At 50.1% G+C, this 27,149-nt stretch overlaps 1 protein-coding gene across 5 annotated transcripts in view; it reads right to left on the bottom strand.

Moving 5' to 3' along the window:
• Positions 1-22,841, bottom strand: part of RAB11FIP1 (RAB11 family interacting protein 1) — a 33,367-nt gene extending 10,526 nt beyond the window's left edge. For 3 of the 5 annotated variants that reach the window (XM_082444396.1, XM_082444398.1, XM_082444397.1), the window contains exons 1-4: positions 19,920-22,841; positions 5,013-5,458; positions 3,364-4,153; positions 546-2,342 (exon numbers count right to left, since the gene is read on the bottom strand). In XM_082444396.1, coding sequence (XP_082300522.1) covers positions 546-2,342; positions 3,364-4,153; positions 5,013-5,458; positions 19,920-20,296 — 3,410 coding nt within the window. In that variant the 5' untranslated portion in view covers positions 20,297-22,841. Of the gene's footprint in view, positions 1-545; positions 2,343-3,363; positions 4,154-5,012; positions 5,459-19,184; positions 19,895-19,919 lie in introns of those variants that run through there. The other 2 variants (XM_082444399.1, XM_082444400.1) reach the window with 2 other exon arrangements.
• Between the last annotated feature and the right edge of the window lie 4,308 nt (positions 22,842-27,149).

Raw genomic sequence — 27,149 nt, 5'->3', positions numbered from 1 at the left:
ACCACTTCCGGCCACATGTCCTGACCTTCTCACAGGACCCTTGGCCTCGTTATCAACGTCAGGAGAACATTAAAGACGGTCTCCTATTCTCAGAGGCAGCTGCAGCCTAGGACTCCACTGTGGGAGTCCCCGCAGAGCCCTCTGCGCCCCAAGAGGGAGGAAAGAGCTCAGAACAAACAAGCCAGCTTCCCATCGGGCGCTGCTTAAAGTAAGCTGTCCGCACTGCTGGGTTCTACTGCTGCATCTCAGCTGGTCTCCGAGACTAGGAAATAAGATACGGCTCCCGGTGTTTCTCTGCAAGGACAGCTCCAAATCAGACCGTGCAGAACAATTCTGAATCTATCTCTCAGGACCGCTGCTACTCTGTTCTTGCTACAAATGCAGGGGTGCCTGCGCTGCTCCCGACCCAGGACACAGCCCTTCGGGCAACACAGGCGGACGCACCGTCAGAACAGCTGTGCGGTGAGCAAGCCCTGGCGTCTGGAGACAAGAAGCAGAGGGGGCACGGCTTACACGCACGAGGACAGTTGCCCCCCGGCTCTCACCTGTGCTTGGCCGACCCGCTTCCAGCGCTTGGCTGAGCCGAGACTGGCTGTGTGTCTGAGGGTGAGACCCAGGCCTGAAGAAGCGGCTTCCTCTTGCCAGAACTTTCCACTTTACCCGCGAAGCCCTCGACTGCTGCTTTTTTTTGAGATTCTGCTGTACTGGTGTGGTGGGTGTCAGAGCGTGCAGAGGTGGGAAAAGAGCGTGTGGCAGGAAAGGGCTCAGAAAAGGGGGGAGTGGACACAAGGGAATCCAGGGCTGCGGCTGGAGGCTGACCCGGCCTCCCATCTCCCACTGGTTTGGCCTCCCCGCTGTCACCGGGGCCCGGCGACTGTGGTTCCTGAACCGCCAAGGCTGTGGTCTGCTCTGCAGAAGCGGGGGCGGGTGCTCTGGGCGCTCCCGGCCTGGGGTCGCGCAGGCCCCCTGCTGACCCGCCGGCCTCCCCGCTGGGCGCCCTCTCCCGCTCAGCACGGGCGGGCCACGTGCTCGGGGAAGAAGCCCCTCCTCCCAGAGCTGCCACCGGGGCCAGCCCTCTGTCATCTTCAAGCTGATCTCCTCTCTCATCTTCCGAAGCAACTTCGGGGATGGAAGGCAGGGTCAAGTCCAGATGGGCCAGGGCTGGGGGCTCTGCCTCGCAGGCGGACTGAAGGCCGTGCAGGGGGTCAGACAGCAGACCCTCGTGGTCACTGGCTTTGCTCTGGTTCCGCGCCATCCGGGCGTCGTCTCCCTGACTGCCGAGAAGGGGACCGTCTCTCCCCGAGCTGGCCGCATGCGCGGGGCCCCCCGAGCAGCTCCCCTTGGAGGACGGGCGGGGAGGGCGAGCCGCCGGGGCAGCGGGCCGGGGTCCAGCCACAGCCGCCCCCTCCTGGGAGTCTCCCGTGTCCCACGCATTTCCGGGGGCGGCCCCTTGCGGTGTCAGCTCCTGGGGGTCACCTCTGTCCCCGTGGACCAGCACAGGGGCCTTCTCCCCCGCCCCTTCCGTAGAGAGCTGCTCGGAAAACAACACCTGCTCCTGGATTTCCTTTCTGCCCTCACAGGCATCCGGACCCATCTCTTCGTGGCTCTGCATCGCAGAGTCAAGTGGAGGCACCGACTCGCCCACGGGAACGGGGGGCACTGCTTCCTTAACTGCAGGACTCATCCCGCCACCCCCATCTGCATCCCCCACGGGAGACCTAGATTGACCCGCAGAGCCTGAGGCTCCCCGCCGCGGGGGCTTCCCGGCAGGGCTGTCCATCCCGCCTCTTCCGAGCGCAGTGGCGGGTGTTACTTCTCGGGCCTCGACAGATGAAGGGATGGCGCCTTGTTGTTTTCTGGGGGGAGACCCCAGAAGCTCTTCTTCTTCTCGCCCCACCTCAGGCTGCATCCGGAGAGACTGTCCCGGGTCATCAGCGCCGGTCTTCCCCACTGGAGAGTCTTCCGTCCCTTTCCCCACTGGAACGGGTGTCTGCTTGGAAAGCGAGCCCACAGCACAAGGAGCAGTACTTGGAACTTGTGTCAGACTCTCCTGTTCTAGCTCTGGTTCAAGGAGCGAAGGCGGTTCTTTAGGACTGGCCTCGCCCACGTCTGCGGAAGGCCAGTGTTCAATGGGAGTGGATGTGGAAATGGGGGCTGCTTCAGGAGAGGGGAAAGAGAAGGAGCCAGAAGGAGACTCAGAGGACTGTGTCTCTGAATCACGCCCCAGTTTAGAAGGGACGGGTGTCTGACCAGAACTGGAAGGGAGAGCAGAGAAAACGAGAGGAGAGCGAGTGGAAGGGGGGAGCCTGGGTGCGGGCTGAGCCTCTGGAGACACTTCCAGTCTGCAAAAAGGACACAATAAAATCTGCAGGTCAGTTGCAGATGCAGCATGAGAGGCAAAAGACATGTAAAAATACAGTCTTTCCAAAGGCGAGAACTCTTTTTTATATTGGGGGCAGTACCTTGAGAAGTTAAAGAAGGAACACCAATACTTAATCCACAAAAGGCACAATTTTATCACCAAGTACAGCTGCCACAGAAAGGACTGTTGCAATAGAAACAGAAAGATCCAGGTAGAGCAACAGCCTGCAGTCTCTTTTGGTGATAAAGAGAAAGCACCTAAAAAGTGCAAAGCCATAAAAGGTACACCACAAAGCAAGAGGCAGATTTTGAAGAGGAATACTGTGTGTGTGTGTGTGTGTGTGTCTGTGAAATCAAAGCAGGCAGAATCTCAAAAAAAAGTCTCTCCCACCCCCAGCCCACAGGAATATCGAGACTGTGTATGTGAGTCATGCTGAGAAGCAGAACACCCGGCTCATGAGACAACGCGCAGAGGAAACACTCAGAGGACCCTCCCAGGCACACTTGACGGTGGACCAAGGGTCTCTTGTGCCAGCAAACCCACACCAAAGTGCAAGGAGGAGAGATTACACCTGCCTCAAAGGGAATTCACGGGAAGAACCTACTAAACCCCGGTCTGCAGGTACCACCACCGAAACCTGGTATTGCTCCCAGACCACGACATTCGGAATCTGATACAACACCAGGGCATTCCACGGTGCTCTGCTTATCTCACTGAGATGGACAGACCAGTTCTAGGTACTTTCCCCAGAAGCAAAAATGTGTGCAGAGAAAACGCTTGCAGCAAAGATGCCTGCAGGGAAAATGTCGGGCAAGGGGCAGACCACGCCTGCTGGCAGTGGCCCCGGGCTGGGGCACATCACTGCGGTCTCTGCAGGTGGGCCAGGCCAGAGGTAGGGACTGGCCAAAATCAATTTCTACAGGGACCACCACGGACCAACAAGCAAGGTCTGCTCTAACGTAGGCCTGGCTGCTGGGCCCCAGGGAGGGGCCGAGACTCACCGGGGTTTCACGGCTCTGGTCTGGGGAGCCCTGGGTGAGGGAACAGGTGGTGCTGGTGCAGCCTTGGGCTCTGGGTCAGCTTCTCGTTCTGGGATTTGCACGTCTTCAAAGGGGTTCGGGGCTCTGCCCCGTCCGGAGACAATGGCCGCAGTCTCTTTGTCCGATCTCTTCACACGGTCGTTGACAGGCCCCGGCTGGTCCTCCCTGGCTTTGACCGCCACGGGTGTGCTTTCCCTCTCCTTCCCAGGGGCGGCCGGCGGGCTTTCACCTTCACTGCCCTTGCCCGTGTCCTTCTTCCCGGTCACCAGGGAGAGCAGAGAGGACTTCTTGTTCTCTTGTTTCTTGCTCTCTTTGGTTTCCTTTGCAGCCTCCAAGGTCACCAAAACCGCGTTCTCCCGAAGGTCCCCCCCGCTGACCCGCGGCTGGTAGGATGGCAGGGACATGGACTTGAGAGAGTCCTTTGTGGAAGACTCGGAAGGCACTGCACCTCCTTCCCCAGGCTCCTTCAAAGGTCGAGAGGCCAGGTTTTCTGTAGATGAGAACAAATGCTTCTTCCTGAGGCGCTGGGGGGACGGCGTGGAGGACGGGGAGCTGTCCTTGGTCTCGCTCTTGGCTTCGGGCTGCTCCACATAGACATGGTTCCCGTTGATACAAACATTCGAGCGGGAAAGGATGTCATTCTTAGACCGAAGGCCTCCCAGGAAGGAGAGTCCTTCCTTCTTGGGGGGGTTGAAGTTGATCTGGTTCAGTTGCTTAGGATCCACACTTGCCGTTCCCTTGTGAGACAAGGCTGTGGGAGAAGAACCAAGAACCAAGGGAGTGAGAAGCTAAGGGAAAGGTTCGCAACGCAGGGGGGCGGGGGGCGGGGCTTTTGTCCTCACGCATCTGAGTGCATTTTTGGTTGTCACAGCTGGGTGGGGTGTGCTACGGGCATCCAGCAGGTGGAGGCCAGGATGCTGCTAAAGATCTTACAGAGTACAGGGAGGCTCCCACAACAAACAATTATCCTCCCAATGACACTCCGTGCATGGAAGCAAGGAAAAGGGCAGCGCTCTTGGTAGAGGTGCAGAATCTGGCCAATAATAGGGGTCTGGTCACTGAGACTGAATTTCAAAATACCCAGTTAATTCAGAGTTAATGGAACTGGATTCCTCGGCTTTCATTAGGAATGTATTCCATGAGAGCTCAGTATAAGTACCCAACGAATTAATGAAATATCAGAATTAGTGTAAGGTTCCATGGTTTTATCCTTAATTAAAAAAAGAAACTCTGCATGCATTCATTCTGTGAGCCCCAAAAGCTTGTACTAACGTACGTCAGTTATAGAGCCAGACGTTACGGAAAAGGGATTCGCACGTTCCTAGAAACCAGAGGGCTTAGAAATAGAGAAGGCTTCCTAACCAAGGTTACCTATCATCATCACCACCACTACCGTGACCATCATGAGCAGCTCCAGCGCCAGCGCCACCAGTAAAAGCACCATCACCACCACCCCCGCCATCCCCTCCACCAGCGTCACCATCACTGTAATAACTGAGGAGCTGAACTGAAATCTTTCTCCTAAGATTTGTTCGTTCCTTCTCTCCCAAAGCAAAGTAGGCTCAGCCGAGGGAGAAGGGCCGAGTAAGAAGGAGGAGAAGGAAACTCACCGTCCGAGGCAGAGGAGGACTTGTCCTCGTCATTTTCCTCATCCTCCCACTGGGACTGAAAGTCTCCAGGACGAAGCAGCACCTTGTCTGACTTTGCAGTCAGCAGGACAGACATGGACTGGGAAAGTGGTGTTCTCTGCAGATTGGACCTGGAAAACAAGGTCTTGAGCTTTGACTTCTTCTTCTTGTCTTTCGAAGGAGACTCGTCATCGCTGTCAGCCGAGGGCGTCACGCTGGGGATGATGGCGGACACGGTATCCGAAGCGCTGTCCTTATTCTTCCCCTTGATCTTGTCCTTCAGTTTCCCAAATGGATTCCGGGACTTGTCTTTCATGGAAAGGTCAAACATGCTAGCGGTCATGTTGTTTCTCATAAACTGGATGTCAACCTCAATTTCTCCTCGTTCTTTAGTCTTCTTCCCCGGTTTGGATTTCAAGGTATACCACCTACGAGGAGAAAGGCTGAGAGGTTACCTTGGAATGGAAGCGCCTAAAACGATGTTCACAGTGCCCGTTACCTGGCCTCTCCTCTCTGCTATCACCAGCCTCGTATACAAACCCTGTGTTCTCTTCTTTGGGGGGAGTGAGGGGTGCAGCGGGGGAGGGCAGAACTTGAAGTTTTATTTCTGAGAAGACACCCTCTAGGCAAAGATAGGATCTGATTCTGTACTTAGGGTAAGGTCACCTAAAATCTTGATTCGATAAAGAGCTATTTCTAAGAATAAAATAAACATTCCATCAAATCACTTCCTGTGACTGGTTTTTTCCTTCAACGGGGTAAAAATGCAAAGATCATATACAAACAGTTACGTAGGTAGAGTGCAAATTTGCAAGAGAAATCTCAGAGAAAAGCAAGGGTTTGTAGAATAGTCCCTGGCAGGGAGTAATGGAAACTGTAAGACAGAGTAAAAGAGATTTGTTAAAGAAGGAAAAAAAAAAGAGCGAAATAAGCCAGCCACAAAGTGACAAATATTGTATGATTCCACTGACCTGAGGCCCCTAGAGGAGCCAAGTTCAGAGACAAAAAGGAGAATGGTGGCCGCCAGGGGCTGGGTGGGGCTGGGTGACCTGGGAGTGTCAGTTGGGAAAATAAAAGTTTTGGAGTTGGGCGGTGGTGATGGTTGCATAAAAATGTGAAAGTACTTAATGCCACAGAACTGTGCGCTTCAAAATGGTTAAAATGGTCACCTTTGTTATAAGTATTTTACCACAATGAGAAAGAACGAGAAACTGAGAGGAGGCATTCATCCCCAGCTTAATAATCAGAAAAAGGAATATTTCAAGCATGATTCAAGAATTTCACTTGGTCATTTGCAAACTACTTCACGATATGGCAAATGATATTCTATCAGCCCGACTCCATTGAAAGACGAACTGCAGAGAAAGGAAACCTCCCCTCGGCATTTTCCATCGGGTGAACCGCAAGAATGTGAGCCCGGTGAGTGGCGCAAGCTCTGCAGAACAAACAACTCCAAATACAGGGCTGACCCACAGCTGCCCCCGGGGTCACCCTCACATGCCGAGAACCACACTCTGATGTTCTTTTCGGTGACCTATTTAAGAGCTGAGGGCTGTGGACTTTAAGGAAATGATGGTTTTGCCCAAATAAACACAATTTCCTCTTTCACCTTCAGCCTGTCCTGCCCCCAGGGCAGATCGCGCCCCCCACTACCTTAGCTCATTCTACACTTAAAGGGGCAGAGGGAAGCAGAAACACACTTAGAAACGTCCTCCTCTAAGTCTCACGAGAATGACATGAAGTGGACAGCATACCCACTTTACAGATAAGGAAATCGAGGCTCACAAGTTAGGTAACTGGTACAAGGCCTTGCAACTGCTAAAAGGCACAGTCAGGACTCTGAACCAGCTCTACAATTTCCCCAAAGCTTTCTCTTACGCCAAGATTCCGGGTTGGCACTCCCTCTGAACTCATCCTTGCTGGGCCGTCTTTAACAACACATAGAAAAGAGGGCTGAAATTTAGATTCTTTTTGAGGAAGGCTTAAGCTTCCAATGTAAATGTCCTGAGATGAAAGAAGAGAAGGGGGAAAGCCCCCATAGCTGGCGCCAGCCATAAATCATAGGGCTGCACGTAAAGTTCAGGTACAACGCCATCGAGGAGGACTTACACTGGATTTACAAAATGCAGCCAAGATCTGGGAAAATGACGTGAGCTACGATTTTGGACCTTTAGGAGAAATCTTTTATGATTTTTAAAACTACAGTCCACAGCTGGAGGAGGAGGGAGACGCAAGGTCTTTACAGATAGCCTCACCCTGCCAGCCAGCCCGAGTGTCTTCCCAGCACATTTTCCACAGCAGGCTGGGAACAGTTTGCATATTTGTCATTTAGATGTTGAGAGGATTATTTGTATCTTTCTCTTCTGACAGTCATGTGCTAAATGGTAGCCTTGGTGATGAGGGGGTGGTTAGCTTTTGTAAATACCAAGGGTAGGCACCTGAAAAGGGGAAGTTGCTGAGAGCTGAGTGTGGAGGCTCAGATGACCACACCAGCCACAAGCAGAGAGCCTCACCTCTCCACCCAGGGCCTTCTCCCAGCTCTTCCACCTCTCTATTCACCCTCCCAGGGGATGCAAAGGCTCCCGACCTTCAAAGAATACCACTTGCCAGCTCCCTGAACGGGGCCGCCTTCCCCAAAGTATCAGCGCCGAAGTCTGTTTATTTTGAGCGAAGCTGCAACCAACTCTAGGATCCTCCCTGAGGGCCTATTATCACCTGATGCCCAGGTTCAGGCCCTGGGCAGTAGAGTGGGATTTATTTTGGAAACTTCTAACACCACTAGGAGGTATGAACAGGCACTTCAACTGTTGCTGTCATTTATTTTCACACGCAAACCTAAAACCAAAGACCAGGTAGCCAAGAACAGCCACAGGGCTATTTAAGGATGTGAAAAGCAGACTGAATTGTAGGCAGGTAAGTAACCACTGTGAGTCTGCTGGATTTATTAAAGCTGGAAAGGAAGACAGGCATTCTTCTAGCAATATTATCCTGATCATTAAATTCACACAGCTTAAGCAAGGGATCTGTTTGTTTGTTTGTTTGTTTGTTTAATAAATTTATTTATTTATTTTTGGATGTGCTGGGTCTTCGCTTCTGTGCGAGGGCCCTCTCCAGCCGCGGCGAGCGGGGGCCACTCTTCACCGCGGCGCGCGGGCCTCTCACCGCCGCGGCCCCTCCCGTCGCGGAGCACAGGCTACAGACTCGCAGGCTCAGCAGCTGCGGCCCACGGGCCCAGCCACTCCGCGGCACGTGGGATCCTCCCGGACCGGGGCACGAACCCGTGTCCCCCGCACCGGCAGGCGGACTCCCAACCACTGCGCCACCAGGGAAGCCCCAAGCAAGGGATCTTTGACACAAGTATAATTTGATAGTTCATGAAAGCAACGATCCATGAATGTCTCACCCTAAGAAATTCCAAAGCAGGACCTATTTGTGGGTTCCAACATTTAAGCATGGGTTCAATTTATCAGTGTTTCTGTCCGTTTGAGTTTTGGTGCACTTAATTCCAGCACCTCACGGAAGTAGTTCGTATATAATCAGGTCCCAGCACGGCCACACAGCATGTGACGGCAGGGTGGCTGTGTTCCAGAACCACCATTCATGAAGGCCCAGAAAGCTTGACTTATCTCAGAAATCAGGGCTGGGTTTTCCCAGTACAAAGGGCAGAGTACAGAGAGAAAGCCATAATCCCAGTGTAGAAAGTTTATTTTTAGGCCCATATTCTAAAAAATCCTGCAACCTATCCAAAAAAAGAAAAATAAAAGGATCCCTTCTATAAGCAAATAGTCATTTTTACTTATAATTAAAACTTAGTTCTTCCAAAATTAAAAGGATCTCTGAATACACAGAAAGTGACGAGAAATGTATGTAAACTGTATTTTAAAGTAATAACACGCATAGGATAACAATTCAAATCATACAAAGCGGTACAGAATGAAAACTTTAATCTCCATGCCCCTCAGTCAAGTGAGGATCTTGGGAATAAACATACAAGCAAAAATGCATATTATCCAAACAGGCTGCCCTACTGTTTGGGAGTTTTTTGGTTTGGGGTTTTCTTGGTCAAACACAAGACAAGGCAACAGCTAAAAATATAGAAAAATTCATTTAAGTCTTCTACACTTTCAGAAAGATGCCTTATTAAGAGCAGCAAGGGAAAGAATGAATAAAAGTAAAAAAGCATGAACTGGGTACCGGAAGGAAAACATACAGGATGCAGGACACAGGGTCTGCTTCCCAAGTCACCCAGCTGGGGAACTAGTGTCTGGACCCGCATTATCAAATCTCCTGGGCTTTTTATTTATTTATTTTTAATACATTTATTTATTTTATTTATTTATTTCTGGCTGTGTTGGGTCTTCGTTGCTGTGCACGGGCTTTCTCTAGTTGTGGCGAGCGGGAGCTACTCTTCGTTGCGGTGCGCGGGCTTCTCATTGCGGTGGCTTCTCTTGTTGCGGAGCACGGGCTCTACGTGCGCGCGGGCTTCAGTAGTTGTGACACGTGGGCTCAGTAATTGTGGGCTCAGTAATTCAGGCTCAGTAATTGAGCCCAGTGATTGTGGGCTCAGTAATTAAGCACAGGCTTAATTGCTCCGTGGCATGTGAGATCTTCCCGGACCAGGGCTCAAACCTGTGTCCCCTGCATCAGCAGGCAGATTCTTAACCACTGCGCCACCAGGGAAGTCCTCCTGGGCTTTTTAAACACTCATTTTGAGAACAGCTAAAACCACCCAACCATGCCCAATTCTCAGGGCTGGTTTGCCTCAGAACGTAGGTTTCTCAATACAAGGAAAGCTGGTCCCAGGGGGCACGGGGGCAGTGTGGTTCCTGCTCTTGGGAAATGAAAGGTCTCACAGTGCATCCCTGCAGACGTGCGGGATTACACTTGTAAAGGACTGACTGGTACGCCTCAAAGATAACCTGTCTGCAGCTGAAGCAAACATGTTTTTCCTTTAAAACATTCCAGAGGGGTAGATACAGACAGAAAAAATGATGGCTTCAAAGATTCAAGACACAGAGAAACGATGGCTTCAAAGATTCGGTTCGGTTCATGTTTTTGCACGGCAGGCACTGGAAACACAAAACGAAGAGACCAGATTCTTCGCTGAAAAGCTTACCCACCAGTAGAGCGCTGGCTCACCAAACATCACAAAGCGTTTATTACACTGAAACAACTGCTGCCTTTTCTTTCTGACTATGAAGTGTGAGAAAATAATTAGACATGAAAAGAAATTCCCGCTAAATTATACAATTTCATCACAAACAAGGACTCTCACACACAAAGAAGGTTCTCAGCTAATTGAAATCCCAAGGGGTTATAAGAAACACCTACTTAGGGACTCGGCAAAATGAATTAATACTGCACCCTCCCGTTAGACACAGGAGGCTCCAGGAAAGGCAAGGCAAAGGAAGACCACCAGCTCCACAAGTCACTTCATTTTAATGGGTTAGTATTCATTTCAAGGGGTCCTTGTCTATGGGTCTGATGTGGACTCCAGGGTCAATGGTGGACCGCCTACTTCCCTTCCTGCGCAAAAACTCAACCGTGAGTTATAGCATGAATCATCCCCCATGGTAACTAAACTTCATGACACAGGGGAGTATGGCCTCAAGTGAGGAAAGAAGCAGGAAGAACAGAATAGCACCTGAGTCTAATGTTTGAGATGGAGGACGCACTTGATCTTTCTCAGACGGAGAAATTTCAAAAAGCAGTTTATTCACCGTCTTCCCCAGGGAATAAAAATAAATAATAAAAATCACGTGAGGGTAGCAGAGGAGGACATCTAAAAGGGGTTCTGAAAAAGGACTGATTCCACATGGGTAAAATGTCCAGACTTTTCTCTTGGTAGCCTAGAGGCAATGCACAGCAAACAGGGACAGAGATGTTTATGACCTATAAAAGGTTTGTGGTGTGTACCCTACAGAAGCTAAGTGGTTTAACAGGTTTTGTCATTGGCCAAGGTAGCTAGTCCTAACTACCTAACTGTGAATACAGAATCACCGACCAGCCAGCCTTGCCTCCCGAGGTGGACCTTCCCCTCTGCCCATCATCAACTTCTTGGTGGTAAATCATGAGGGTTGCAAATGGCTCCTTGTTTACCCTAATCCCTAAAACAGACATTCTGGCAGCACTGAAAAGCTATCTGTAGTCACCAAATTCAATCCTAAAAAGCCAGTAAATGACATGGTAAAGGAGAGATCCCAGAAAAAGCAGGTTGAAAACGCTTTTGATCTTCCTATACTATTTGCTCTACAGAAATTCCCTTAGAAAGTAATTAAAACAGGTTATAGAAAAATTTTTTTAATATTTTTTAAAAATTGACTTTCCCTCGTGCTAATTCAAACATTCCCTTTTGATGTATTTTCTTGAAGTCTTTTTCCCGCATAGTTCAATGATTACTAGCTGAGAGGCTTCAGACAAGTTACTTAACTTGTCTGTGGAACAGGGTTAAAAGCACCTACCTCATAAGGATGTAATGACGATTAAATGGCTTAATATATGTAAAGAGCTTAGAACAGTGCCTGGCACTTACACTCAGTAAGCGTTCGCTATGATTATGACTTGGTAGTAACCAGAGTACACGTGCAATTCTATTTGTAGCGTGTTTTTAAATATAATTGTCTTACAATCTCCATACCCACCATTTTTAACGGTTGTATGATGTTCTGTGAAGTGCATTTATACCATCGTTCACCCATGGTTCTCAAATGGGAATTTAAGATATCAACAGTTCTGACTGACCGTATTCCTAAGGATCCAATCTTAAACCATCAAACACAAATAACAATGATTTGCATTTGAAGGGAGTGGGAAAAGACTCAATTATAAAATTAGTTTGTGGGACTTCCCTGGTACACAGTGGTTAAGAATCCGCCTGCCAATGCAGGAGACACGAGTTCGAGCCCTGGTCCGGGAAGATCCCACATGCCACGGAGCAACTAAGCCCGTGCGCCACAACTACTGAGCCTGCACTCTAGCGCCCGTGAGCCACAACTACTGAGCCCTCACGGCTAGAGCCCGTAATCTGCAACAAGAGAAGCCACCGCAATGAGAGGCCCACGCACCACATCGAAGAGTAGCCCCCGCTCACCACAACTAGAGAAAAAGCCCGCACGCAGCAACGAAGACCCAACACAGCCAAAAATAAATAAATAAATTATAAAAAAAAATTGTGGGCTTCCCTGGTGGCGCAGTGGGTGGGAATCTACCTGCCAGTGCAGAGGACACGGGTTCGATCCCTGGCCGGGGAAGATTCCCACATGCCACAGAGCAACTGGGCCCGTGTGCCACAACTACTGAGCCTGCGTTCTGGAGCCCGTGCTCTGGAGCCCGTGCTCTGCAGCAAGAGAAGCCACGACAGTGAGAAGCCTGCGCACCACTCGCTGCAACTAGAGAAAGCCCGCGCACAGAACGAGGACCCAACACAGCCAAAAATAAAAACAAATAAATAAATTAATTTAAAAAAATTGTATGATACAATTTCCAAAATTAAAAAGTATATACCATTTTTTAAAATACCAAGATCGGTGTATAATTTCTATAACTTATCGTGAGATTTAATGATCCTCAGAACTCTGCAGGATTTCTAAGTAGGTGGGAGAGACAAGAAACAGAGGCCCCCAAACTATTTCCGACATATGCCAGGATGGCATAACTGACTGCAGATCAAGACATATTTTCTAAGTTGAAAGCAATACCAAACTCCTTGTAGGTAAAGACGAAAGGAAAAACCAAGCACCAGTATTTTAAGATTCTCTAAGAATTAGAAAAATTAATACGTTTATAAGCATGTAAGTCTACCACTCCTGCCATCACCTAGTTACCAAGTTTTTACTTGACCATATCTCAAAAAGCCACAAATGTTAATATTCTAACATCAGATCAGGTATCTCGCCTCTTGCCCAAAAGTAAATGCCACTGATGTAGTCTACGTGATCTGCCAAAGAACAGTCTCTGTGGGGTTCTCTGTCACTCATGCAAAGAGACGTTAAGGATGGGGAAAGAAAATGTGATGGTTTGGTTCACCACCTCTCGGCCAGGACAAAAGAAAACAACTTCAGCATGACAGACATCACAGAACATTCAGTCCACTCTACCCCACAGGCAGACTCACACTCCTTTCTGTGGGAGCTCCCGGCAGGGAAGCAGAGCATCTGATTTATCTGGTAATCAGGTAAGTCCCAAGGAGGAGGAAAAAACCCCATACCAAGAGCATTTCAAAATCCTGTTCTCATGACAAATGATCAGTAAAAACGAAAAGTTCCATTAGCGTAAAAGGAAACCCCACAGGACTGGTGCTGTAGGCGGTGACACTCTTGAAGAAATAGCTCGGGGCCCGCCTGCCGCTGGTGCCCCTCACACAGGACAGCTGTTCTTCAGGATCACAAGAGGCCTTTTCAGACCAGGCTTTCTGGAAGCCTTGGTTGTTCTCCCTCGGTTAGCCATGTCCTTTTTAATAAACACGAATTTTAAAAGTGAAGTGTGCAGCGGTCACACCTCTAGAAAAGGGTTTTTCTGGGATTTCCTATAAATGCCTTCCCTCTGCTCCACTCAGAGGCCAGCACTCAGGAAAAGACACTTAATTACAGCTGCCTTTTTTCTCCCCACGGGCACATTCCTCAATGTGTCCCTCAGGGACACCCTGGAGACGAAAGCCCTTGATTTTTCTCTAACAGATCATCCCCAGACCTGTCCCAGCAGGAAAGGAATTTCTCGTCTCATTAGTGGCTAAAAGCGGCTCCTTTACCAAAGGCACCGTAAGCCCCAAGCTGCAGGTGACCTGCTTCTCCAGTGTTGAGCAGGGGTGCTGACGAGCAAGCCAGACTGCACACTGGGAAACGGAGAGAAGCGGGGCTTTGACCTCATACCGAGGCCGCCCCTAGTCTTTAATCCACTGGGCTAAATAAATGTAAGATTAAACACTTCTCCACGTCCACACGGGCAAACGACCGCCTGCCCTGTGTCTACAGGGACCGCACTCAGAGACATCTGCGCACCTAGGCTGGGTCACACAGCAAACAACGAGATGGAAGTGGTCCCTGGCCAAGGGGAAAGCGGGGGAACTGGCCTGGTCTCCTGCTGAGCCAGCTGTGGCATGAGATCTGACCCAGGACCCCTTAAGGGGAGCACAGCCTGCTCACCAAGTTTTTTCCACACAGTGGATGTTGGCTTTCTTCAAAGGCCGATACAAGTGTCTGGGTGTTAATTTTGTTGCAATTCAAAGGCCCTGAGGGGGACTTCCCTGGCGGTCCTGTGGTTAAGAGTGCGTGCTTCCAATGCAGGGGGGTGTGGGTTCGATCCCTGCTCAAGGAACTAAGATCCCGCAAAGCGCGGCCAAAAATAAAAAAAAAAAACCCCAAAGGCTCTGAGGCTTAGAGATCCGCACCAGGCCCAGAACCAAAGGCCACCCAGGGCATGGCTCTGAGATGGAGAGAAAGTCTTAAATGCCCTTCTATTGTTCCCACGTTTGGGCAAGGGCATCTTAATCCTCTGGAGCTAGGCCAGAGTGAGCGTCCCTCCAAAAGTATAGGGTGAGAAGCACAGTTTTCTCGGACGTACGGCAATTAAAATTGGAGCGGCCAAATGGATACCTAAGATTATCGTCCAGGGGGAGGAAGAGTGATGTCAGCAAATGCATGTTGGAGTTGATGACAGTTTAATAAGCACATGTATTGTTCTTAATGTAATCATAACATTTTTTAGTTAATAACTACAATTAAAATGACAGAGATACTATTTATAAAAGCCTTCCTCTGATGGTAGTTGTGGAAATACAACAGAAGTCTTTGTAATCGAAAGGAAGTTAAGCAAAACAAGGCTCTTTTGTGCGCTCACCTTCCCTGATGTGAGAAACCTTTAGATGGTTGACTGACTTGCCTCCAGAGGCGTAGTTTTCATTTACAGGTTTATTTTCCCTCGTGTTATTTATTATTTTTCCTTTTCTTAGTCCTGTAGTCCTCGCAGCAGTGACTCTACCAGCGTGTTGGGGCAACCAGTGAGGTCACATCGGTTACGTCATTACAAAACAAAGGCTTGGCCTGTGTTGAAACTGTAAACACTTGAAGACACACATATACACACCCTGGTTTCAATGGTGTTTCCTGCTCATTCACTCAGCGCACAGGTATCACTGCCGGTGTTGTCTTTGTAATGGTGACCTCACTCTTGTGTCACGGTGACTGCCAGGGAAAGAAATCAGCCACCATTTCCTGGTTCATTTTCAACAGCAAGTTCTCCTTATTTTGTTTGTTCGTTCTTATCACTTCCTCTCACTCACCCCCACCCATACCCAATCCATCACCAGTCAGGCCAACTGAACCTCCGGAATACTTCTGAAATCCACCTACCTCTGTCCGTGACCATGCCTGTCACCCGAGTCCAAGCACCATAACTGGTTGCCTAGATTCCTGCCAGAGCCTCCCACTTCACCCGTCTGATTCCAGGCTAGGCCTGCTCCAAATCTGCTCTCCACCCAACAGCCACAGTGATCTTTCACGAACTGCATCACATCACCCCTCTGCTTTCAACACTCAGTGGCTTCCACTGCTCTTCAATGAAGCGCTGCCTTCCTCTTCAGCCTCAATGGATGCAACCTCTCCAGCTTCCCAGGCGTGCCTGCCTCAGGGCCTTTGCACAGGCTGCTCCCCCTTCCTGTACTTTTCCCTGGGAAAATTCCTCTTTATCCTTCAGGTCTCTGCCTCAGAGAGGCTACCTGCAATCTCCTGCTGTTTTCTCTTATGACACCCTGTTCTCTTCCTCCACCGCACTCATCCCAATACAGGATTGTTCATTTATGTGTTCATTTGTTTACTGGCTATCTCCCCCACAAGGCTCTCAGCTTTCTGAAAGCGGGGATCATGTGTGTTATGTTCATCACTGTTCACACTGTATACCAAGTGCCTCGCACATAGTAGGCATCAAAAAATAATTACTAAAAGTATGGATGAACGTTAAAAACAAGGGGAAAAAAGGCAGTTAGAACTTTCCCCATGCTAACTGTCTTCTAAATGAAATCATCATCAAATCCTATCACGAAAAACAGGAGGGAACATCTTTCACGTCGATGGAACTGTGACTTTGAGCCACCCTCCCCCTTCTTAGTCACTCCGTTCCCCTGCTGTGAACAGGTTGGGGTTATTTATCCCAGAACCTGCAGATCCCCGCCCTGGACTCAGGTTCCTATGCTGGGTGGTGGGAGGGTTTCCAGTAACGTCCAATGTCATCTTAAGGGGGAATCCCAAGAAAAGAAAAACTTAAGCAGTAACAACATTGCTCGAATTTTCCAGTCTGTTACAAAAAGCCGAAACGTGCTTAGGAAACCCAGAGGTATAAGCGCAAACACTGCCGGCTCAGATTTGTGAATTCGAGACCTCTGTGTTCATCTGTCACTTCTATGCCTCCACCTCTCCCAGAAAAACAACTGTCTAGCCCTCCTTAATCACCTGAATTTCCTTTGACAGCTTGTCACTCTTTCTTACTATACTTACAGTTCTTCAAAATGTTTAACCTTTATCAGTATCCAGATCTTTTCACATGCAACCAAATTTTCTCTTGAATCTTCAAGAAATATGAGAAAATGACCCTCCATCAGTCTTCATATCTGGAAGGCTATCACAGTATCAAGTTTCATCTTATTTAGTTACACAATGGCCTTCCAGGCACCAGCCTGAATATTTATTTTAATCTGTCTTTAAGAGATTATTTCCCCCATTTTTATTGCTCTTAGTGTCCTAAAAAGATGTTTTGTTTTGTTTTGTTTTCAATCTAGGACCCCAAACTACATGAGACCGGACAGCAGAGAAATCCACATGCTGGTCACCTGATTCTGCCTCCTCTCAGATTCACGTCAGTTTTATGATCACGGGACTTAACTGATTCCCATTTAACCGGGGCCCAGCTGAGACCCCAGATAAGTACACACGAGTCGGCCCTCTGTATCCACAGGTTCCACATGTCGGATTCAACCAACCTCAGATCAAAAATATTCGAAAAAAACATTCCAGAAAGTTCCAAAAAGCAAAACTTGGATTCATGCATTAGCAACTATTTATATAGCATTTACATTGTATTTACAACTATTTACATAGCATTTACATCTTATTAGGTATTATAACTAATCTAGAGATTATTTAAAGTATACAGGAGGATATGCAGAGGTTATATGCAAATATTAAGCCATTTTATATAAGGGACTTCAGCATTCGCAGATTTTGGTATCCCGGGTGGGGTGGAGGTCCTGGAACCAATCACCCTCGGATATGAGGGACAGTTGTGTAAGTGCAAAATCAATTCATTTCCACTTTTTCTTAACTAAAGGGGCCACTCTTCCCTGTTAAATGGATCCTATCTATATGTCAGCCTCTGTTTAGTGCTTTAAAGATACGGATCATCACACTAAATTTGAGGTCTGCAAAATCTGAGTCATTACAAAAAGCATATTCTCTTGACTCCAAATGTATGATACACGGGGGCTTATTAAGAGAACAAATGAAAATATCAGCACAGTTAGCTCTTAACGCCTTGAGTTTTAGCTTCTGGACCCATGGGGGGGGAAAATCATACTCTAGAGGAGCAACTGTTCTCTGCAGAGATGAACACACATGCACACATTAACACACACACACAAAACTACAGACCAAGATTTCAGCTTTTGGTTTGGTTTTGGTTTTAATGTCTAAGGTGGAGTCAAACCATTAATAGCTAGTTCAAATGATCTTCCTAGCCCAACCAGTTTCTTTCTGTTGAATTCCCACCTCTCAGCGTATATCTCATGCTCCAAATCACAGCTACCTTGGGCACCCAAGTGATGTACCAGGACATCAGACAGGCTTAGTTTAACTGGGTTTCCCCAGCACCTTGGAAAGTCCCAGGAAGTGACAGGTGGAAAGCTTGCAATTTCACCTACCGCTAGCAGAGCAAAGAAGGCTTCCTTTGCAGTTATTAAAAATCCATCAACTAAGCACCATTTTCCTATAAGCTGATATTCTGACTAAGTGGTCACAAGCTCATATGATAGAGACAGGAGTAATCATCTAAGTTTAGAATTACATCAGAGAGGATGAGAAAAATGGAGATGCGGAGACTGTACCCTTCCTGCAATAGGGAACTTGAGGAGGTTTTCATTCCTCCCAAAGCAGTAACAGAATCTTTTGAATCTATACACGGGGCTCCATTAATCCAGCAAGCTGGAAACATAAACATCAATTAAGTCTGGCCACAAGCTCCATTTATACATAGGGAAACTTGGATATTTAGAGACCGAGCAGCCTGAAGCCCAGGAATGAGTCAGGGCGAGAGTGGGCACCAGAGCCAGGAATCTGGAATCCCCATCTCTGGCAGGGAGATTCTATCTGTCTTTCACGGGAATAAAACGTTCACAGAAGAAACAGATGGCAGAGACAAACGATAATATCCACACATCTTGGGATGGGACAAGACAAAGGATGGCCAATGGTGCCTAGTTGAAGCTGGAAAGGAAGCCAACCCAAGGCCCCAAATGTCATTTAATCAAACGGAAAATTAGCATTGCTTCAGCCCCAGCTCAGCAAAGACGCTGCTGCTCACCTTATGGCTAGTAAGTTGATGCCACAAAGATACCCCATCCATCCTCACCTCAAGGCTCTCTCTTTTTATCTGATTTGAGTTCAGAAATGCCTGTTCATCTTTGGCCAGATAAGGGAAGCGGGTATTACATTTGCAAGCACCCTACAGAAAGGAGAGTCTGGTAACTTCAAATCCTCTGGCTCTTCCTGTCTCCTTCACAAGGGGAGGTTGAAATACCATTTATATCTAAAACACACAACATGAATCAGAGTGCTTCGTAAACCACAGGACTTAGGTGATAACATGACTGCCTTGCATATTTAAGGTCCAGCAAAGTAACCAATTAAGCTAAGCGAGGCTAGTTGTCGGTACACTAGATGAGCATAATCAAATGTTCCATTCCAAACACCTGCGAAAGAGAACAAATAAATCGGTAACACTTTGGAGTGCACAGGGTTTCGCCTTGCTTTCCCTGCAGGACTGTGATACCCTAAAAGATAAGTCTTGGGGGCGGGGGGAGGGGCGGTGGCTACAGGTGAGCAGCCATCCCCTCCCCCCTACCCAGTAGGACCAGAGAGAACTTGACAAACTCCAGACAGAAACAATGCTTACTTTTCAGTTCAGCTCGGCCAAGGGCAGGCCCTGGCTCCAGCCATCAATGGGAAATCCTTACTCCTTTGGGGCCCGGGGCAAACACGGTTAGTACTTTTCGGTCTGAAAGCGAAGACCAAACTGTTCTAGCATTCTTGAGGGAGGGGCGGAGAGGAGGGCGGGGCAAATTCTCTAGACCAACCCCTTAGGCGGCTGTGAGGTGGGGTTGGGGGATAGCCCTCCCCGGCAGCCCGCATTCCCCGTTCCCCAGTCCGCCCCGCGCTGTAACGCCCCAGCTCGGCCCCTGGGCGAGCCTCTAGGGCCGTAGTGTCAGCGGCTTCCACTGCTCCAGTAGGTCCTCCCTGTGCCCTGGCCCAGCCATTCTCAGCTCAGTGTCCAGTACAATGAAATACCCAGGAGGCTTTCCACGGAGGCTAATGCGTACATCAAATATACACGCTACTCAACTAAATAAGAGTAATTCGTCAGCCCACAGGTAGTTTCAATTCATCAAAAATTCATTAAGTGATTACTAAGTTCCAGACGCCGAGCGCCGTCCTGCAGATTCAAACACGCTCCAGGTACCCGAAGCCACACACTTGGGAGAGCCCAAAAGGTGAAGCTAGGTGAGAATACTAGTACTGGCCGAGGGGATCCCTCTAGAAAGGCCTCGCTGCGTTCGTCCCCTTGGTGGGGACACACTCAAAAGGCTCTCGGCGCCCAAATCACGCGTCCTCGCCCCCGGCCCGCACTCACTGGGTCTTCCTGTGGCCCTGGTCCCGGTGCAGCTCCCGGAGGTCCACCTCGGCGCGGCCCAGGAACTTGTCGAGGCCGAGCAGCGCGCGGTGCAGCACGGTGAGCTGCAGGGTGGCGGCGGCGGCGGACGCTGCCTCGGCCGACAGCAACGGCGGCAGCTCGAAGGTGGCCTCCTCCCGCCACACGGGCGCGCCCAGGCTGCGCTCCGACACGGAGGTGGCGTACTTCTCCTTGCCCACCTGGATCACAGCGTACGCGTCGCTCGTGCCCCCGGGGCCCTTGGCCCGCAGGCCCCGCGCCTGGAGCACCGTCACCTGCACGTGCGTTGGGGACCACACGGCCCCCGGGCCCCTGCCCGCCGAGGCCGCCAGGGACATGGTGGCTGCGCTGCGGTCCAACCGAAACTGAGAAGTTCGCCGCGACCCGCGGCCCCTACGTCCCGCCCCGCCGCGCCGGCCTCTTTAAGGTTTCCGGCCACGCCCCCTATGTGCCACGCCCCCTCCCGGCCCCGCCCCGCCACCCGCCCCACCTGCGGGTGCCGGGCCCGCCTCCGCCGCGCAGGCCGGGCGGGGCTCCAGGGCGCAGAGGGCTGGGCGGGCTCGGCGCGGGTGGGGGCGGGGCTTGAAGAAGTCGGGTCTGAGAGGTGGTAGGTGAGGGAGGGCAGGGGTCTCCGACGGCCAAAGGTCTCCCGGCCCAACCGGAAGTGGCCAGAGCAGCTGCTGGGGAGCCAGACCTCATTTCCAATCTGGCTTTGCCAACCGGCAGGTGTGTGGCCTTGCACAGATTACTTAATATCTTTGGGTCTCATTTTCTTTATCTGTAAAATGAGATAACAATCACCTCATAGAATTGCTATAAAAAAATAATGTTACCTGGCACAGGGTGAGTTCCCAATAAACGGTAGCTACGAGGGTGATTATGAATGCGTTCCCAAATTCGTTGCTCTTCCTACTTTGGCCGCTGGGGGCGTTGCTATGGAGGAAAGTGGGTTCGGGGAAGGTGCCAGGTGAGGGAAGAACGAGAAGGATCTTTTGAGGGCCCGAAAAGGGGAAGGGAAAGGCAGGGAGCGCCTGAGGCGGCGTGGAAGTGTTCTGTTTTGCCCCGCCCTCACCAAATAAGGTGAGGCCAAGAGGCGAAGTCAGAGAAGGGGACGAAAGGAGGAACTGAAAATGGGATTGCCCAACGGGGCCCTTCCCCGCAGTTCCCCTTTTCTCCCTGGCTGGACCCTCTGCAGTCTCTCCTCGCTCTTTATCTCTGAGCTCCCAGTCAGGCACTTCCTCGTTCCCAGTTTCCATTAGAGTGGCTGATTCTCTTCATTCCCAATATGCTACTTCAAAGACTCAAATATCTATTGATCATCAGATTGCAAAGGTCACTTTGAAGGTTTTTAGGTTTTAGAGTTAAGGAAAGGCCCAGAGAAGCAGAGAAGTGATTCGTTCAAGATCCTGCAACAGAGCCAGGACTAGAACCCAGGTGTCCTGACTCCCATCCAGTGTTTCTGCTGCATCCTTTGCTTCTTGCAGATCCTCAGAACCCCAATCTTGGATGGCTCAAGGCATTCCTATCTGGACCCCACCCTGATTCACTCTCCTCTATCTCCTGAACAAACTGTAGCCCAGATAATCTTCCCACCTCAGGCATGTACTCATTTGGCTGGCCCATGGCGGCCCCGCCCACCTCTCTGCCGACCCACGTTCTATCCACTGCAAGGCTTCACTCAGATTTCTCCAGGTTTGGCTTCTGATAGCTCTCTACAGGGCAGGACCGGGTGGTGACTTGTCTCCTCCAGAGCCCCCAGAAGAAACCTGGGCACCCAGTGGGTACTCAGGAAGTGCTACGGAACTGAAGAGTTGGCAGGTTATCCCAGCCAACCGTGAGTACATAGTGTTTCCTTTTACCACATAAGAAATTACAAGACAGACATTATGCCTCAGGTTTGCAACTGAGGGTGGCTGCAGTGTGGGAAAGGCCTATTTACTAGGCCTAGAAATGTTTAACGGTGATCAGAAGGGGAAAGGAAAGGAGGTACCAGACCTGTAAGCGGCAGGAAAGCCTAGCAGAACTCTGTTGTTTTGGTGCCATTTCCCTGCTTGATGATCTGTTAACCTCATTCAACCTTATGGCTCCATTCACTACTGTAAAGATATATTGAGAACTGACCTGGTGCCCAGCGTGTGCTAGGTGCTACAGACCGAGGGCACAAAATCCTTTGAATGAGACCCAGTCCCAAGGCATGCCCTGACAAATGCTGTAAAGGGAGTCCTGTACCAATAAAATGCTTTGGGTGTTTTGAGGATAGAGCAATTTCTCTAAGCTGGTGGATTTTTTTTTAAATTTTTTAAAAATTGAAGTATAGTTGTTTTACAATGTTAATTTCTGCTGTACAGCAAAGTGGCTCAGTTACACATATATATACATTCTTTTTTTATATTCTTTTCCATTGTGGTTTACCATAGGATATTGAATATCGTTCCCTGTGCTACACAGTAGGACCTGGTTGTTTATCCATTCTCTATAAAATAGCTAACATCTTAAGCAGGTGGATTTTTATGAAGGACATGGCATTGAGCTGGGCCCTAAAGGATATGCCAGATCGGAAAGGCAGAGAAGGGGGCGTGGAAGAAGAGCCTTTCAGGAGAGAACAGAACAGCTAAAGCCGAAGTGTGGGGGTCAGAGTACCCCAGTGGGGCTAGACCGTGGGATACTTCAGGAGGGCGTTGGGGGTAGGTGGTGGAGATAAGGCAGCCCAGGTAGGCCGGGCCAGATCACGCAGACCATGGACACCAGGCCATGGTGTGTATACAGAGTTCTGGACCAGGTGAGCCCGCCTCCAGAGGACTTTGAGCAGTGGTGTGATCAGGTCGTAAGGCAGGTATGAGCAGAAGCAGCCCAGCAGCCAATAGCACGGTAGGTCACAGCCAGAGACCCGCCTTCATGTTCACCTGGAGACTGTCTGCCTCGGGCCCCATTCCGCCCCACCCCTGACCCATCCTTGGTGACTATTCTAAGCTGATACTACAATAAATAAGGCTGTACCATACTCCCCTCTTGGTTACACTGCTCCACTGCCTCCCAGCCGGACAAAGTCAGAGATTTGCCATCCAAACTGATCCTAGGAGTAAAGTTTTTCATCTCCAGCCTCACCTCCTGTCCCCCCCACACACGGTTCCCCGGGGGAGACAGAGCCAGGAATGAAACCCAGAAGCACAGCCCCACAGGCTGAGTATGACACGGAGCCTCCCCGCCACTCACGGAAAGGATATGAGGACAGGGAGGGGTGTGGGAGGGGAGGAGAAAATAGGATCACCTGGTGACCTCATGTGTTTGGGTCTCTGTCAGACACAGATAGGCTCCGTGGTTGAAGCGGAAGTGAGAGGTTGGGGGAGGACAGGGCAGCCTCGCCACCTCAGAGGAATCCCGGTCCCCGTCCTTCTCTCCAGACACTGGACACGGGCAGGGGTTAACTCAGAGGAGTGGGGCTCACCGGAGGCGGGAATGGGAAACTGGTCGGTGGAGAGATGCCAGGAGGTCCAGCACAGGGCGTGCTTGGGAGCTGGCTGATCGCCCACCGCATGCGTCGGGGTGGCTTTCTCCCCTCCCCAGCTGGAGCGCACTGTCCCTCAAGGCCTACCTACGGACCGCCCAGAGTCCAAGAGGCTGTCTTCTTCCAGCTTTGTAGACAGACCCTCAGGCCACGTGGGGCCGGGGGTGGGGGGGATGGGTGGAGCAGGCCCAACGACGCGACGCTGGCAAGGCTGGCGCTGGGCCCGCTGACCCCTGGCTGGCTCCCTGAATTCCAGGAGTGTTTGTAAACACCTCTCATGGCCAGGGTGCGGAGGGATGACGGCTCTCCCCTCTTACCCCGCCCCGCCTCGGGCTCTGACTGGGAGAGGAAGGCGTTTCAGCAGACAAGACGCCTGGCAAGTTCCACCGGAAGGGTCAGCCACCTGTCCTGCTCCCAAAGCAGCAGGGCGGAGAGCGCCTGGGCTCCGGCCTCTCGCCGGGCGGCGCTGGGCCTCGCAGTGGGGTCTGTAGCACAGATCCGCTCTTAGGCTCATCTGGGAAGGTTTCCCCTCTAAGACATGGGGCAGAGCCAGGCTAGACAGGAGACAGGGCCTGTGGAGGGGCGGCGTCACTGCCCTGCCAGCGGCCGGCCTCCCTACAGCCCCTCGACATCCCCCAGCTGCAGGCACACGACCTCAGAGGTCATCCTGGCAACTCTGGAGGGGCCCACGTGCTCCCCCGAGGGAGGAAGAGAAAGGGCCTGATAGGGCTGCCTGTCAGCGTGTTTGCCTTCGCCTCAGTCCCTGGGGGGTAGCGACAACCTTCCACACACATGAGTCATTCACTGGGGCTCTGCCTAAAGAGCCCTGTGGCTGCTCCGGGTCCAGCTGCCTCTGCCTCCTCCTGCCCACTCGGTTGACCAAGATTTCCTCCAAGGAGCAAGGGCTTCCTGCTTCTTCGTGGAGTCAGTGAGCCCGGCACCAGCCTCTTTCCTGTGCCCCAGGGGCCGTGGCAGTGAGAAGTTGAAACCATGGCCCAGCGGACAGAGGAGGGTCTCAACAAGCAGATGACTCAGCCATCTCCCTACAATCTTGGTGACAGTACAACTTTGTTTAATGAAGCTTGCCTCACGGATTACGCAAACGTATTGCCTTTGCAACCTGTCAGGTCCCTTCGGAGAAGGCCCCTGAATCCCACAGCTGAAAAGCTCTAGGGAATGTGCAGCCCTCACCTTCCCACTTTCTGCACGAAGCTTTCCCTCCCGCCGCTCCCATTCAGAACTGCTGCCTTTTCCTAGCTATTTTTTTTTCAGGGGAGGGAGACACGGAGGGGGCAGTGACCAGGTCGTATGCAGGATCTTAGTTCCTCCACCAGGGATCGAGCCCGTGCCCCCTGTAGTGGAAGCGCGGAGCCTTAACCACTGGACCACCAGGGAATTCCCCCTAGCTTATTTCTTGTACTCGGAGTCAGCACTGGTTTTACTCACTTGCCAGCAGCTCGAAGGCAGGAAAAATGTGGTCCTCACCTTTGCCTTAACCATCTCCCAATTCCTTGCCAATGGAAGGCAGCTCAAGTTAAGTAGAAGAGACATAAAGGACTCTTGAACCTTCAGCATTAGTCCATTTAATCCCTGCTACTGCCACCTCCAACACTGTCCTGTATAACTGTCTTTTTAAAATATAAGGTTTAGGACTTCTCTGGTGGTGCAGTGGTTAAGAATCCGCCTGCCAATGCAGGAGATACGGGTTCGAGCCCTGGTCCAGGAAGATCCCACATGCCGCAGAGCAACTGAGCCCACGCACCACAACTACTGAGCCTGCTGCACTCTAGAGCCTGCGAGCCACAACTACTGAGCCCATGCGCCACAACTACTGAAGCCTGTGTGCCTAGAGCCCGTGCTCTGCAACAAGAGAAGCCACCGCAATGAGATGCCTGCGCACCACAATGAAGAGTATTCCCCGCTCGCCACAACTAGAGAAAAGCCTGTGCGCAGCAATGAAGACCCAACGCAGCCAAAAATTAATTAATTAATTAATTAAATAAATTATAAGGTTTACACTTTCTGAGTATAAAAAAATACATGTTCATCATAGGAGCCATTTTCCACCTTTCCAGAATCAACTTCATGGCACGTAGGGGCAAAGTAGAAGTTTTGAGTGTTTACTCCTCTTTGAATTCTCTCATTGGAAGCTGCCCCTCAGGATCTTGTTCTCTTCCTGGCATCTCTCCGAGAAGCCATGAGCCTCCACTTTCTCAACTGCCCCGCCCCCCCGGAACACTGCGGACCCCACCACAGCAGAGCCGGCCAAGAGGAGGATGTAAACAACCCCATCAACCCTTCACTCCTCTTCCCTTTTGATGCCACAACACATGGCACAGGGCTGATGGCTACGTGGACTTTTGACACCCTAAGGAATCGTGATGTAGACCTGGAAGCTTCAAGCCAAGCCCAGCGCTTGATGCTTTGCAAGGTCCAAGGGAGAGCAGCAGAATAAAGCCCTTCCACTGCAGGGAGAACGGGTTTGATCCCTGGTTGGGGAACTAAGATCCCACATGCCGAGCGTCACAGCCAAAAAAAAAAAAAAAAAAAAGGAAGAAAAGTGTTTATATAACATAGGAACAGATTTTTTAAAACAAACTTTATTGTAGCATTACAGCATGGCTATAATCAAGGAAAGGAAAATGTACTGTAAACATTATATGCAGAAAAGTGCACAAAAGTTTCCAGCCTGGTGAACTTTCACCATCCAGATCAAGAAATAGAACAGGATTGGCACCCGCGGAAATTTCCCCTTGGTTCACCGCCGGTCACTAGGCTCCCCTCCTTTCGAAAGGTAGCCACTACCTTGACTTTTATCGCCAAAGATTAGTCTTGCTATTTTTGAACATTATGTAAATGAATCATATATTAGGTATTTATTTGGGGTCTGGCATCTTTACTTTTTTTTTTTTTTTTCTCAGCTGTGCTGCGCAGCATGCAGGATCTTAGTTCCCCGATCAGGGATCAAACCCGTGTCCCCTGCAAAGGAAGTGCAGAGTCCTAACCACTGGGCCGCCAGGAAATTCCCCAGGGTCTGGCTTCTTTCACTCAGTATGTTATGTTTAGGAAATTCACCAATGGTGTTCGTGCAGCAGTAATGTATTCATCTTTATTGTTTTGTAGTATTCCACAGTGTGACTATACCACAACCTATTTTTCATTCTACAGTTGAACTCCTGGCCTCCAGAACTGACAACGAGAGAATAAATTCCTGTTGCTTTAAACCACCAAGTACGGCAGCCACTGGAAACTGAGGCCTATTAGGAATAAATTTGCTGTACCTTCTCATATGTCTTTTGGTACATATGCATAAACATACACACACACCTAAGAATGGAATTGCTGGGTCACGGGGTGGATATATGTTTAGCACTGAGAGAGCACCAAATCATTTTCCAAAGTAGTGATACCAACTTATCCTTCCATCCACAACGTCTGAGAGATCCTGTTTCTCCACATCTTTGTCAACCTTGGTATTGTCAGTCTTTCCTATTTTGTTCTTCTGGTGGCTGTGAAGTGGTTTTAATTTGTATTTCCCTGATGACTAAGGGGTTTGTGTGCTTGTTTATTGGCCATCTGGATATGGTCTTTTGTGATATGCCTGTTCATTTATTTTGTCCATTTTTCTTTTCAGTTGTCTGTCTTATTGATTCATAGCATACATATAATATATATGCGTATATTAT

Source organism: Balaenoptera physalus, assembly GCF_965194825.1.
Source record: "Balaenoptera physalus genome assembly, chromosome: 21".
Classification (NCBI taxonomy): domain Eukaryota; kingdom Metazoa; phylum Chordata; class Mammalia; order Artiodactyla; family Balaenopteridae; genus Balaenoptera; species Balaenoptera physalus.
The sequence above is the reverse complement of the archived record's forward strand: the minus strand, read 5'-3'. Positions and strand labels throughout refer to the sequence as shown.